The 16,214-nt window shown below is 36.2% G+C and overlaps 1 protein-coding gene across 2 annotated transcripts in view; it reads left to right on the forward strand.

Annotated features, from left to right (window-relative positions):
* The window catches only part of Rcd1 (Reduction in Cnn dots 1), a 340,758-nt gene extending 335,133 nt beyond the window's left edge, over window positions 1-5,625 (forward strand). Inside the window, exon 9 of one of the 2 annotated variants that reach the window (XM_072529866.1) lies at window positions 5,303-5,625. In XM_072529866.1, the coding sequence (XP_072385967.1) occupies window positions 5,303-5,610 (308 nt within the window). In that variant the 3' untranslated portion in view covers window positions 5,611-5,625. The remainder of the gene's footprint in view (window positions 1-5,302) is intronic. The other variant, XM_072529867.1, reaches the window with a different exon arrangement.
* The last annotated feature ends 10,589 nt before the right edge of the window (window positions 5,626-16,214 follow it).

The raw sequence follows: 16,214 nt of genomic DNA on the forward strand, positions 1-16,214 counted from the left end.
AATGTGATTCTTCCCCAAATTAAAACTTCTTTCCAAATAAAATGAAATTCCAAACTTGGAAGTTGGAGCCGGCAGGCTATAAGAAAAGAAAACTTTTTTTATTCTGTGTTCTTGTATTTAATATCTATAGTTTTTGTTCTAGTAACAAAAACTAGAATATATTTGCCATTAGGTGACCTTGGCTCAAAAATATAGTGTTACTGCACTGGAATATATTATAATTTGTATCTATATATATATATATATATATATATATATATATATATATATATATATATATATATATATATATATATATATAAAAAAAATAGGAATGATATTTGGATATTTGTAGTAAGCTGAGAAGATTTAGATGATTGGGAACTGGCAAATTTAAATGGAAGATGTGTGATAACTTACCAGAACTTATTTGGGAGTTTTATTTTCCATAAATCAACGTAACTTCTTAATGCACAAAACTAAATACGTCTTAAACAACAATAAAAATATTCTTCACCTTTCCTCCAAAAAACAATAAAATAACTTAAATTCTTTTTTTTTACTCCCTTCAAGTACTGCCTGCCGCAAACTCAACAACTCATCTCCTTCAAGTTCTGTTACAAAATGCTCATTACATTATTCTTTTTCCCTTTTGACGAGGGAATCGATTATCTTATCATCGATATCGATAATCATAATAATGAAATATGAGATCGTATTGTGGGTTGCATACTCCAACGGCGGCAGATTAGTAGTTAATGTAGGGATTCGGTTTGCTAACGTTCAAAATTTTAGATTATTAACGATCGTATCGTTACATAGTATACAGCATTAGTTGTACTCAGTGTGAAGCTGAGTATGTTGGTGAGACCGGAAGAAATCTTTCAAATCGCATTATTTCTCACAAAAGTGATTGCAGAATTAAACAACCATCTTGTGCTTTGGCAGAGCATGTAATCGATATCATGGATTTTGATAACATTAAAATTTTGTGTAATGAAAGTAATAAATTCGAAAGGACTTTTTTGGGAATGGTTTGTATTAGCAAGAGTGATAATAATTTAAACAAAAGATCAGAAATTCAAAATCTAAGCAAAATTTATAATTATATTATTTCTTTGTAGCTTATATATAAAACCAATAAAATATCACATTGTGATTTAATTTTCCATATATTTGTTACATTTTTTCAGTCATCTATCAATGGTGAATAAATCTTCTTCTTTTTTGTTACTAAACAAAAAAGAATTTTTTAAAATTTTATTTTTGGCAATATAATTGTCAAAAATAAAAATTTTAAGTTGGCATTTATGACATTGAGTCTTAATTGTAATTGGTCGCTATTCTAACTTATTTATAAATTCAATTGTTTTTGTGTTAAGAAACTTTTTCAAAATTATATTAAAATTTCAGAGAAACATTTATGAGATAAGAATATTTTTATAATAATTCTTTTTGAAATGTGTTAGCAGCAATTTTATTAACCAAACTAATTTTATTTGGTGAGTTAACAAAAAATTTTTTTTCTCTCTAGTTTAACTTTGTAAGATATTTTGTATTTTTTAGCAGCTCTTGATAATAATTGTAAACACAATTGAAAGCTCGAGATAAAAAATAGTTAACCAATAGCCCCTTTTATTGACTCCAACCTATCCAAAACATTTATATATTTTCTCCAAACGATTCACATATATATATATATATATATATATATATATATATATATATATATATATATATATATATATATATATATATATATATATATATAGACGAAGTAACAAGAAGTCCAGAGACCTCTCTCTGATAGTAAATTAGGTGAACCGCAAATTCAAAGCCTCTTACTAGAGACTTTTAACAACGCTAGAAGTATCCTTTTACTTCAACATGCATCTACGATTCACGTTTGAAAATGACTATCTTTTTCGCTCTTTACGTAGAGAAAGACGTTTAAATGAAAGTAAAAGATTGCATTTCATTTCAATAGGAACTCCACCATTGCTCTACACGTGTTTCGAGTTATTCAACTCATCATCAGGAACACTTGTGGAAGTTCAACTGAAATGAAATGCAGTCTAATATTTGGTCATTATAACCAAAATAACAGCCAGGTACGCTAGCAGCGACATATATACGAACTAACAAGAAGTCCAGAGACCTCTCTCTGATAGTAAATTAGGTGAACCGCAAATTTAAAGCCTCTTACTAGAGACTTGTAACGACGCTAGAAGTATCCTTTTACTTCAACATGCATCTACGATTCACCTTTGAAAATTACTATCTTTTTCGCTCTTTACGTAGAGAAAGACGTTTAAATGAAAGTCTCTAGTAAGAGGCTTTGAATTTGCGGTTCACCTAATTTACTATCAGAGAGAGGTCTCTGGACTTTTTGTTACTTCGTATAGATGTCGCTGCTAGCGTACCTGGCTGTTATTTTGGTTATAATGACCAAATATTAGACTACATTTCATTTCAGTTGAACTTCCACAAGTGTTCCTGATGATGAGTTGAATAACTCGAAACACGTGAAGAGCAATGGTGGAGTTCCTATTGAAATGAAATATATATATATATATATATATATATATATATATATATATATATATATATATATATATATATATATATATATATCCTATAGCGCTACAGCATAAATCGAGTCCTAGCCCCTCTCATAAAACCTCTCCATCCCTTATGGTCAGTAGCCATTCTCCTCCACGATCGACTGCCAAGGAGATTTCTAGTGTCCTCGTCCACATCATCTTCCCATCGCTTTCTTGGTCTACCAATAGATCTCTTAACATGCATTATTTCATCATATTTCATAATTCTATCTGATTCGCCACCTGTTGTTCTTATTTATAGGGCCTAGTATTTCACTGTTTTCCTCCATTTTCTTCTGTCCACGGCAACAGTTTTCCAATTTGTTATCCCCATTGTTTGTAGGTCTTCCTTGCACACTTTTAGCTACTGTTTCGTAGTCGTCTAAAAACTACTGTGATAATTATCTTTACAAACTAGGAAAATAAGTCTACAAAGAACAGCAGGGTCTGGTGAAATTTGTACTAACTTTTTAGGTGCAAAGGTGTTTAGTGTTTAATAAATTTAACACGGCGTGAAATTGTCCAAAGGGGCAATGTGAGACCGAGTTAGAAAACACGTCGGGTTTAATACACATTTTTTTGACGAATTGCACACAATATTTTTTTCTACACGTTTGCATTTCGAAAAAAAAAAAATATTTGGATGACACTAATTATGGAAAAATGAAAAGCGTAATTGAATAGTAAAATATTTAATATTTAACCTTGTACATGTCTAGTGGATTAGTACCAGTATGTTTTTGAAGTCACTTGCTAGTCTTAAAAATTTGGAATTATTCATAGTAATTGGCATTTCTAATAAAATACGTTTTCTATTACTATACGTATCTAGTAATCCGGTATGTAATAACCATAAATAAAAACGGCGCGTGGTACTTGGGGAGTGAGTTATTACAATAATGAAATTTTATGTCTGCATATTGTTGAATTGGCAATGTTTTTTTATAATAACACCACACGTTTAAGTTATCTAAAAATTTTAAAAAATTTCGTTTTTTTCGTTAAGTTTTGTTTAATGATTTTACTAATTTTCATAATTTATTTGTTAAACTATAATATAGAGTTTACTCATGATTTACATTTTCATTATTATCTTGTATTTATGTTTAATTAGATCATTGTGATTATTTGAAGCATTGTGAAGCTCTTTTTTTACTTAATATACTGATACAAAGATGCCTGGACGTCAATCAAGATATATACGTATGTTTTATTGACTATAATAAAGCATTCGATAAGGTATGACATAAACAATTAATGAATGTCCTGAAATCAAAGAAGATTGACTACAACGACCTCAGGATCATATCAAATTTATACCATAAACAGCGATCAAAAGTACGTGTTAACGAACAGCTGCCAGAAGAAATTTAAATAAGATGTGGAATGAGACAGGGATGCGTATTGTCGCCAATTCTTTTTAATAAAGGCTAGAGCAAACTTCAACAAAAGGAGAAGAGTGCTATGCACAAGGGATTTAAAATTGGAACTAAGAGTTAGGTTGGCGAGGTGCTATGTTTTTTCGACTTTATTTTATGGAATGGAATCTTGGACCTTGAATGCTCCATCAATGAAAAAACTGGAATCATTCGAGCTGTGGGTGCATAGAAGAATTCTGAAAATATCGTGGACAGAACACGGACAGAACAAAGAGGTTCTGAGAAGGATGAATAAAGAAATAGAAATTTTAAATATAATTAAAACAAGAAAATTGGAATATCTCGGATATATTACACGTGGAGAGAAATACACCTTGCTCCAACTGATTATACAGGGAAAGATCCAAGGAAAGAGAAGCATAGGGAGGCGTAGAATGTCATGGCTGCGTAACCTGAGAGATTGGTACGGATGTACATCAAATGAACTTTTCAGAGCAGCCGTCTCAAAAGTCCGAATAGCTATGATGATTGCCGACCTCCGCCGCGGAGATGGCACTTGAAGAAGAAGACGATTATCATTATGTTTTATTGTAATGCATTAAAAAAAAAATAACAAAAAACGGGATGTGGCACTCGGGAGTGATCTAGGTGGACAAGCAAAGCTTTCTTATCGTCTACGCACGGAGCGATGGTTTTTAATGTAATGTATTTTATTTCATTTTATTTTATTCGATTCGATTTTATTTAAGTTTTTTTAATTATATCTAATTTTATTTAATTTCATATAATTTTATATAAGTATTAAATTTTTTTGCGTTTAATTTAATATTATTTAATTTTATTTATTTTATTTATTTTATTTGATGTTATATAATTTTATATAATTGTATTTAATAGTATTTAATTTTATTTAATTTTGTGTTATTTTATTTCATTAGTTTATTTTATTTTATACAGATATTTTAAAATCAAAATTAGCCAAATCCATCCAATCGTTCTCGAGTTGTTATAAAAAGTGTATATTAGGGTATACCGCGAGGTTACTACACGCTTCTTGATTTTTCGAGTCACGCTAAGTAGGCTTTAGGGCTCGTGCAAAACATCATACCGAGCGATAAGAAGTATTGACTTAATACGCAATTCTTTAAAACATAATATAATGTTATAGAAAATGGACCAAATATGACGGCAATTTAAATGAAACTGTTTGCTACTATAAATCGTATAATGTGTATAAATGCAATATTAATTTTATTGTTTTTTTGCATGAACGTAAAAAACAAACTAATACATAAAAAATGATATTTTTAAATTAGATTTTAATCTTAGTATTTTATTTAGTAGGTAGACCACCCGGATCCAAGACCAAAAACAAGCTTGAAACAAAATGGGCACAAATGTGTGCTCAAGGTAATGCGTCGGCAAATCCTACTTCATCCAGTCCAACATCTCCTCTACTTTATCCAACAACTCCCGACACTTCATCTAATGACAGTTGTCACACCGACAAACCATCTCAGCACTTTTCACCTGCCAAACAACCAGATCAATCAAAAAACATACCTCTAAAAAAAATTAAAACTCTTAAACCGATTGCAAACACAGAAAGAATAGTATCACCAGTGAAGAATCAATCACAACCAGGTTAGTTGTGGAAATTACTTATTGAAAAGTTTGGTGCTTGACATATGATGTATACTATGTATGTATGTACAGCGTTAACAGGCCTTTCAGGCCCATTGCTGGATGGATAATTTCCATCGTTTTCTGTTCTTAGCTATCAGCTTCCAATCTCTGATTCCCATCTCTCTGACATCTTCTATGACTACATCTCTCCATTTCTTTCTTGGTCTTCCCCTCTTTTTTGCCCTCAGATACTCTCCAAGCAATATATATTCTTAACTAGTCTATTACCTTGCATTCTTTCTAGATGTCCTAGCCATTCTAGTCTACGTTTTTTCACCACTTTTGTTATTGTAGGGTTAGCATACAAATGGTACATTTTTGCATTAGTTCGTCTTCTCCATTCTCCCTCTACTACTTTTCCACCAAACATTCTGCGAAGTATCTTTCATTCCCATGCTTCCAATCTGTTCTATATGGTTTTGTTCATAGTCCATGTCTCGGCAGCGTATAGCATTGTGGGTCTAATTATAGTTTTGTATACTCTTATTTTTGTATTACGAAATATATCTTTGGCCTTAATTATTTTTCTCATGGCTCCAGCACACCTGTTGCTCTTGGTCAGTCTCAGGTTGATTTCAGTTTCTTCCTTACATGTCTGATCAATAAGAGTTCCTAAGTACATACATTCATCCACCTTCTCGAATTCTACAACTTATCCTTCCTCTTCTTAAAGGATCCTCTGGTGTACCGTTGCATTTCACCGCACAAATGGTTTGTCTAGTTATCATTTTTACCAATCTTACTATTTTTTCTGGCACTTGGAATTCTTTTAGCGTGTCTATTAATTTGTTTATCTCTATTGTATCGTAGGTGGCTTTGTAATCAATGAAAAGTACTTGTGCTGAAATGTTGTATTCATAGCAATTGATCAGGATTTGTTTTAGCATAAAAAATTGATTGGTTGTTGATCTTCCTTTCCGAAATCCTCCCCGGTATTTTCCTAGATTCTTCTCTACATATATTTCTAATCGTTTTTTAATTAGTATGGCGAGCACTTTATGTATTACGTCTAATAAGGATATTTCTCTATAGTTTCCGCTTTTAGTTGTATCTCCCTTTTTGTGTATAGGAATTATAATCGACTTATTCCATTCTTGGGGCATTTCTTCAGCATCCCACACTTCTAGTATTAGCTCACTAAGTTGGTTTATTAAGGCCTCTCCTCCATATTTTAAGTTCGCTGCCACAATGCCGCTCTCCCCGGGGCTTTTTTAATTTTTCATATCTTTTATTATTTCTTCAATTTCTTCTCTTGTGGACTTTGGTATTTCTTCTATTACTATTTGAGGTTTAGGAACATTATAATTTTTTTCAGTAGAATCTTTTTGAATTATTCTTTCCACCTTTCACATATTTGGTCTTCGTCCACTATCAGGTTTCCTTGCTTATCTTTTACATTCATCGTTCTTCCCTGATATCCAGTTTTAATGTATTTTACCTCTTTGTAAAAAATTTTTATTTCATTTTTCTTGTAATTTTCTTCAATACACTTTATTTTATCATCCATATACTTTCATTTCCGCTCCCTTAGGGTTTTCTTTCATTTTTTCGTTGTTCGGCATACCTTTCTAGGTCGTCTTGTTTTTGCGATCGTAAACTTTTTAATCTAAAATCTGATCTTTTTTTTTAACTCTGTTCTACATTCGTCATCGAACCAGTGGTTTTTTCTAAATCTTTTTGTTCTTGGTATGTTCTTCGACGTTGCTTCCTTTATAGTGTTTGTCATTTTCAAGAACTTTTGTTGTATGTTACTCACAGTAGTACTTTCTTGTTTGGCGTAGGTTTCTTGTATATCCTTTTGATAATCCTGCGCTACCTCAAATTTTCGCAGTTTTTCAAAATTAAATTTACGTTGCACTTTATGCTTTTTAATTATTGCTTCTCTCATATTAATTCTAACCAAACAATGATCCGGGTCTACGTCAGCCCCTCTGCATGTTTTCACATTTGTTATTAAATTGGCGAACTTCTCTTGTATTAAGATGTGGTCTATTTGATTAGTTTCATTTGATCCCGGAATTTTCCACATTCCCTTATATATATTTTTTCTCCTGAAATGCGTACTCATTATTTTTATCCTATTTTCAATTGCGAATAAAATCAATCTTTGGCCATTATCATTTGTATTCAAATGTTTACTTTCACCTCCTGTTATGTTTATATTATATATATATATATATATATATATATATATATATATATATATATATATATATATATATATATATATCTTCTCTTCTGACCTTTGCATTGGCGTCTTGTCTGGGCATTCAGACAATGACTCTAATTCTTCATAAAATTCATCTTTCACTTCTTCTCCTTTTTCTTCTGTTGGATCATGTATATTTATCAGCGATATCATGTTCTCTTTTCCTTTAATTCTAATTGCACACATTCTGTCAGATTTTGCTACGGATCATTTTACCTGCTCCACGTCTTCATGTACCAAAAGAAAAACCCACTCCAAAATTCCTATTATCGCCTCCACTTGTATAAAACGTGTTTGGGTTGATCTTTTCAATGTTGTTTCCAGTTAAATGTGTTTCCTGTATTGTTATGATGTGTATTTTATCTTTTTTAAGTTCTTCTCTTAGGTTAATTAATGCTCCCTCCTCGTATACTCCTCGTATATTCCATGTCGCAATATGTATGTACATATTCTTATTTTTTATTTTGCTATTTATGTTCAAACTCCTTTTCCTGTTCATCGCTAGGGTCCGTTGGCGTAATGGGCCATCTTTTTCTTTTTCAACTACTATATATGCTGTTTTTTGGGTCCATGTTTCTAGAATTTTCTCCTTTGAAAGTACCATTTCCGTCCCATTCCCATTTTATGCCATCCACAGTTAATTTTTTGTACCCTATCTTCACATTTTTACCTTCAGCTCTTAATTTCTTGCTTTTATTTACAATTTCCTGCCTCATGTGCGTTTCTTTTTCGGTCAGGTCATCGTTGATGAATATCTTTTCTCCAGTAAGAAATCTAAGTTTGCTTTTTTCTTTCATTACCTTAATTTTTTCGCCATAATCCTTAATTTGTACCAGACATATATTGTTTTTTAGCTTCATTGCATATTCTGTTTCGACATCCTCTTTTAGGTGCTTTTGTATAAAATCTTTAACGTTATGTGTGTTTTATCTGTTGCTACCATTGGTAGACCCGTAATTACTATGTTATTTCTTTTCATCTGTTTTTCAATTCTTTCTACTTTGTTTTCAACCTGGGTTAATTTGTTTTTTGTTTCTTCCAATTCTTGCTTTATCTTTATATTTTCTTTTTTCAGTGCTATCATCTCTTCTCTATATTCCTTATTTTCATTCCTGATTTCTTTCAGTTCCCCCATTATCTTCTTGAACATACTCATAACGTCGTCCTCATCCTCTGAATCTTCTTTCCTTGGTTTTCTTTTGCTTGGGGTTCTGGCAGTTATTTTGCTCTGCAGGAAAGGTGAAGTTGACCCTCTATCTTTTTGTCTTCTTGTCTTCTGACGCGTTATCATCACGTCCGTGTGCATCATATCTGTTTTTAATGACCGCGAAAGGAACTAGATTCGCTTCAACCTCTCAAAAATCCAGTTCCTATCAGACCTCAGTTAGCAGAATTATTTTTAACTTTGGCAACCTCGCAAAACTAACGGCCAGAGTTCCACCAGCATAACTGTTTCGAATTATAAATAACCTTACTTACTCTTATCACTTCAAACACTAGTTTTTACCGAAAGCGAGTTTGTCCATCCTACCATTTCTAGGAAGGTGGATATGGACAAGTCCCACGGGACATCTCCCTGATGTGGGTAGATGTGGACCAGGACTCGCCGAACGCGTACTCTCGTATTAACGATAACTCCGGGCTTTCACATAGGACATGCTTTACAGTTTTGTCTTCTCGTTCACACTTCCTGCATAGAGGTGTGTCTACTAGCCTAAGTGAGTGGAGGTGTTTGTTTAGTTGACAAGAAAAAAATGGAAGAGAGACTAGAAAACCAACTTCAAGCGTAGGTTTTTCCTGGTCATTCCCAAGTACTTCATTCTTGCCCTTCTTCCCATCTTTTCACGGGTTGCGTATGAGAGTGACATTTCACAATTTTCGCGATTGTTGTTGTTGACCAACCAAAAAGATTCCCAGGCCCTAAGAGTCTTAGGCCTGCCGCATTCCTAGCCAATTGTTCAGCAATGCGGTTACCTTTATTCCTATTGTGTCCTTTAACCTTAACCCACCTCAGGATGATGGTATTACCATCCGACGCTTGAGTTAGTGACCGACTGGTGACACTCCGTTACTAACCCTGATGTGACACGTGGTCTATTCTAACTTAGTAGCGCTTGTCTGCTATATGTGCAGATTGTTATAGTTTTCCCGCTATACCTTTTTGGGTTATCTCTTTTTCGGCTATGGAGATACCAGCCAGTTCAGTCTGAACTACTCTGGCATTTTTGCCCATACCCAACTTTATTCTTAGGTTGAGTGATCTGGAGTATATATCGCATCTTGAGCCTTCTTCCATTTTGGAGCCATCGATGTATATGCAATACGCATTTGCTACGTTTTCCCTATACTGTCTTGTTTAGATTTTGTAGGGTTTGTCAAAGACAAACTTTGGTTTAATTGAGTTGCAGTCTGCCTGTAGCAGGGGTAGCACATCCAGCTCTCTAAGCCCAAACGAGTTCTGAATTGTCCCATTCCTACATCAAAGATTACACCAGCTGAGCGCAGTCGTATCATTGTCACCAGCGCCACCTCTTTGACATATATATTTAGAAGCGTGATGCCAATGACCAACTACATTGCAGCAGCATTTTGTTAATCGCTGTTGCCTCTAGCACTTTTGGTACCCAAGCAATAGCTCCGTAAGTTAGCATTGGCCTAATGACAGAAGTGTATACTCAGGCGATCACCCTGGGCGAAAGGCCCCAGATGCGTCCGACCGTTCGTCGACATTGCTCAAATATATACTCTGTTATCTCTACCATCTAACTGTGAGCTCCATGTTAATTTCCTGTCAAGGTAATACCAAGGTATTTCACCTCGTCAGAAAAGTTTAGAAGTTTAGAATCCTTGGGGGTATTAAGCCCGTAATTCTTCTTTTTCTGATGAAGAGGACCATCTGTGTCTTCTTAGGATTTATAGATAGTGAGTGTTCCTTATACCATGTTTCTATTAGTCGGAGAGCAACTTGCAATCTCTCACATAGTGTGTTCTCAAAATTACCGCTTTGCAGGACAGCAATCTCGTCTCCATAGGCTATTGTGTAGAACCCGTTGCTGTTGAGTTGGTCAACCAGGGTGTCTAGAACTATGTTCCAAAAGAGTGGTGATAGCGACTCCTCCCTATGGACACCCCCTCGTAATCATGCTTCTAACAGAAACGTCTTCTACATTTATGCTTATTGCTCTATTAGAGAACATACTGAGTATCCATTCGCTTACGGCTAGGGGAACCTTCCTGACATTGAGCTGTTGGATGATGGTTGGGAATGTGGTTTAATCAAACAGTTCCTCAATGTCTATGAATATGCCTATGGTGGATTCTTTATTATCCAGCGATCTTTCAATTCTTCCCACTACTTGATGCAGTGCAGAATCGGTAGATCTTCCCAATGTATATGTATACATATACTTTGTAATATATCTCAGAGCTAAAGAGGCTCTGAATATTCCCACAAGGTGCGGTAGAAGGATGTCCAGTCCCTACCGTAGTAGGGCTGGATATATGCCGTCAGGTCCTGGTGACTTAAGAGAGGTGAAGCACAATATGGTCCGTCTTACCTTTTCCTTATTAATCATTATTCTGGCGGGATGCCAGTCGTTCAGTGAGGGTATGATTGTTTCCTCCGTCCAGTTTGGTGTTGGTGAGGCGCTAGAACCGGGGAAGTGTGTTTTCATCAGGATCTTAGCACTTTCGCAAAGGTTGGAAGTTTTTTTCCATCTTTTTTCCTTAATATGCCGATGTAGGCCCTTTGAGAGCGTTTTCGGTAGCCTGGAAGCCTTTGCAGCTCTTTGTCTTTGTCTGCAGACTTTCTTAAACTCTCTGAGGTTTGATGCGTTTTGCTCTTAAAAGCTACTCTTGTTGCCTTCCTAAGGTGTTCCAGTTCAGTGCACCACCAAGAGTTGGTTTTGCGACTTTCCTGGACCATCCTTATTGGACAAGATTTTTTATAAGCATAGCTTATTTTGTTTTGGATAGATACCGTCTACCTTTCCAATTCTGTATTAGTTCCTGAAGTTGAAGCCTTTTTATTCCGCAGATCATCTTCTAAGAGTCGGTTGTAGAGTTCTACATCTGTCCTCCTAGGGTCGCGAGATTTGATAAGGCTTTTTTCCAGACTAATATTATAAGTTAGCCAGCGGTGGTCAGACATCGATACGTCCACCGATACCTGCCAGTTCTGAATTTTATTCGATATTTCAGCTGTTACTAGCGTGATATCTATGACTGTTTGGCTGCGAACATTAATAAAGGTAGGTTCGGTTCCTATATTTAAGATATACAAATCTTTTCTAATAATATAGTCATACAGAGACTTACTCGAGCGTTGTTGTCTCTGCTGAATCAGGCTTGATGGTGTGAGTTCGAATCGCAGCCGATAATGAGTTCTACCGTCTGATTAAGACAATGGTCTACCGAATGTTCCATCTCCTTTGTTGGTGGTACGGTGGCTGCATCTGACGGTAGGTAGACCGATGCTAGTATCAACTCTCTATTTTTGCACTTTCCACATGGGCATTTCACTTTAACCGCAGTTACATCTGAGGTGCTAAACTGTTCCATGGGGGAGGCTTTGATTTTCCTGGGAATATATGTGGCTGTTCTTGGCTGTTGATTGCTTTGTAAACTGAAAATTTTACCATTTAGACTGTTAAAACCAGTAATTTTGGTCTTAGCATCCAAGGTTCTTGGATTAGTGCTATTGCATCCTCCGTTACATCCAGGCGGCGGCGTGGTGTCGCCGTTGCCACCTTTTTGTGTTGGAAGTTGCATTGAATAATAGTAATCTTATTTTTTCCGACGTCATTGCCGACGGCGTAGGTGTCGTTCTGGTTCTTTTAGGTTTTTTTTCTCTGTGGGTGGAAATTTCTAAAAACCGTACCAGGTTAACCCATCCCTAGGGATGGCTGGCGTTTGTTGGATTCAGGGTAGAGGAGTACATCCGAGCCAATTTTCCGTTAGAAAAAGGGGGTCCTGCAAACATATGTCTTCCTGTTATCTTGCCTACCAACTAAAACCACCCTCTCCTACTTGTGCGCAGTTGACTGTCGCACGTACCGTACTCCGAAAGTGGGATGGCCGCTGTAAGGCTGACGACACTTTCGGAGCACTCCCTTTTCTTATATTTATCTTATCTCTGTCGTTGGTCCGAAAGGTGTTTCTCTTCTTCTTCTTTCTTTTCAATTACTGTTCGAATGTAATTATGTACAATATCCCTCCTTACTTCCCGTTATCTTCACGATCATCTCTCTCACAGTAACAGGGTTCATATCTATTTCTCTCTACATTCTGTTTCTCTCCACTGTCCATCTATTACACTCCACCATTGTGTGAGTAACAATGTCAGAGTATTCACAGTATAGTCATTTATCTGTATCTGTGTTTGTGAATTTATGAAGAGATGTCCTAAAACACCCATGTCCTGTGATTACTTGCGTCAGGAAGTAATCCAGTCGCCTGTGCCCACAGTCTACCCAGTCCCTTAAGCTCGGGATCAGCATCTTAGTCCACTGAGCAAGATCTTCCGTGTTGTTTCACTCTTCTTGTCATCTTTCTATTGATCTTTCTCTTTTTTTTTATGGCTGCTGTCAGTAGTGATCAGTAGTGATGCTGTCAGTATGTGATATTCTCTTCTCTCCTTTCTACTGCTAACACTGGAACACAACCCGTGATAATCCACAAGACCGCCGCAGATACAGTCATGTAGGCGCATGCACCTCACAACAGACTTGTTCTGTCTACTCGTATCATGAGTCCTTTGTAGGTCGGTACCTCTATCGCTTCACTCCAGACTGGGGCCGCGTAAAGGATGATTGACTGCACAACACCGTGTAAGACCATCATTCTTTCTGATTTGTGTCCTCCAATGTTAGGCATCGTTCTCCCTATCGCAGTCGCTCTTTATGCTCCCCCCCCCCCATCCGCCATATTGGTTTAGTGTCACTCCCAGATTTTTGACTAATTTCTTTGATGTTAGTTATACTCCTGCACATTGGAGTTCTATCCGTTGTCTTCTCTGCTGCGAGTTCTAGTCCGTAATCTGTCATCCAGTCCTTCATGACGTTGCCCGTATGTCTTACCCGAAATCGGAGATCCGGCTCGTCCCGCGCTACTATCAGCACAGCGAGATCACCCGAAAAAGCGAAGGGAGTTATACCTTCTCCATATTCGCAGTTCATGATCCCGTCATATGCAGGTTCCGTAGCGTCGGGCCCAAGACCGATCTCTATGGGACTCCAGCCGTTACGTCAACGAGCGTGCACTTTTCAACCATGATCTTTCTCTTGGAAAGATATTCCGCCATCACATTCATCAGATAGTTAGGACACACCCTCTCTTTCAATGCCTGCATCACTTCTTTCCACTGCAGAGTGTTGAATGCATTTCTAACATCGAAGAGCAGCAGAACCGCCCAGCGCTGTTCATCGCCAATGTTGTGCAATTCCACGATTACACTAAAAATTGCGTTAATTGTGCTCTTCCCTTTGCAGAATCCGAATATTGTCTAGGAGATAGGCCTCCTGATCTCTCAATTATGTCGTCGATCCGTCCTCACACATGGTCTTCTCCCTGCTGTGGGACCAGGGGCGTCTGAGACTCAGCAGCAGTCGTTTCTGCCTAGTGTCTGAGGTTCCTGGTTCTAAGGAGGTGTCTTCCACTTTGTTGGTGTTTGCTTTTAGAGTCAATAAAGTGTACGTGTAGCTCGGCCTCATTGCCATTTTCCTAAGGACAGACATATCCTCGTCTACGATTCCGAAGACGAACAGATGTCCTTTAAGATCCTTTTTTACCTTATGGTGGAGCATCGATCACAGCTTGGCGGAAGCCACCTTAAGGCGTCTTCCGCGAAGCTTTGGGAAGGGGCAGCGGTGTTTCCACCACTGCGTGACTTCTTGCGTGCCGTCCGTGGAAGTACTTGGCTGAAGGTGCTTCACACCGCGGGCTGTCGGCCCCTATCCTCTTTGGAGGTGGAAACGTTGTGAGCCTTTGATTTGGTCCTTTCTTCTTCTTTTTGCCTCGGCGCTATAAATTCTGCAGCGCTTTGGCCGATTATCCTGAGGTGGTCCTTGTCCATCCTCCGCTTGGGCCAAAATTTGAGATGAACATTGCTATCCATCCTCAACTCCGGCCTCAAGCTGAGATGAGCGTCTTGGTCCAGCTTCCGCTTGGGCCGAGATTGGAGGTGACCATTGCTATCCATATTCAACTGCGGCTTCAGGCTGAGGTGAACGTTTTGGTCCAACCTCGAGATTAGGTTTTGGTTTTTGGTTTCTTTGTTGTACATTCATGTTGTTCCCACGAGTAGCTAGGGAAAGGTTGGTCGCCCCTGACAGAGCCCCGCATTACCAGGGAAGACTTCCTAGGAGGATCGTTCACGACCACATATAAATCTGTGGCCTGTATCCAACAGCCTTCTCGACTACTTAAATCTAGGATCACTTTCCTTAAAAGTGATTCATTCACGCCTTCATTAAAACCATTGTGCATTTGCTAAACATGTTTATTCCACAGGTCATTCCATGGACTTTGATAATACCACTGTCATCATGAAAATAACAAAAGGGAATTAAATAATTTTTGGTTGCTAGTTTAGTTAACAATTTGAATAATTAATATTGTTCTGAAGCTATTTTCTTGTGGCATTTTAAATTAATTACTATTTAACTGGGAATAAGCCACAATTAAAGGTTAAAATACGTTTACGGAAATCGTTCTCAAAATACAAACATTAGTAAATTAAACAAATTTTGTTTTTGTTACTTAGTGAAAAATTCTTCTAATAATTTAATTTTATCTGACTCATCTATATTGACAATTCAGACATACATTATACATTTTAAAGTAGACGACTTTAAAATGATATTGCCAATATTGTTGAGTTGCGTTCCTGGGACGACTTTACTTATAAGATAGTTCATTCGATTACATGAAATCAACTTTAACTTGAGAATATCCGTCAGAAAAAATCATAACATGTAATTCGTCTTTAAAAAGACAAATACATGCCATGATGACAGTAAAATTCTCCTGTTAGTGATTCCATAGTAAATTATGAGGGAAAAACCAGGAAAAAAAACCTCATAATACTATCCCGACATGGTAAGTATTTGATCTTGCATTTAGTTTACCTTCAATAAATACCAAATTCCGATTTTATATGTTTGTTATTTAAAAAATATAAATTTTAACCTTTAATTGTGGCTTATTCCCAGTTAAATAGTAATTAATTGAATAATTAAAAAAAGAAGTTAAATAAATTATGAAACATGACACTAATTGCAGTACATTCATACATAATATATATATATATATATATATATAGATATATCGTTGCCTAGTCTTTAATCATGCGTTCAGTAT

This window comes from Diabrotica undecimpunctata, chromosome 4 (assembly GCF_040954645.1).
Source record: "Diabrotica undecimpunctata isolate CICGRU chromosome 4, icDiaUnde3, whole genome shotgun sequence".
NCBI lineage: Eukaryota > Metazoa > Arthropoda > Insecta > Coleoptera > Chrysomelidae > Diabrotica > Diabrotica undecimpunctata.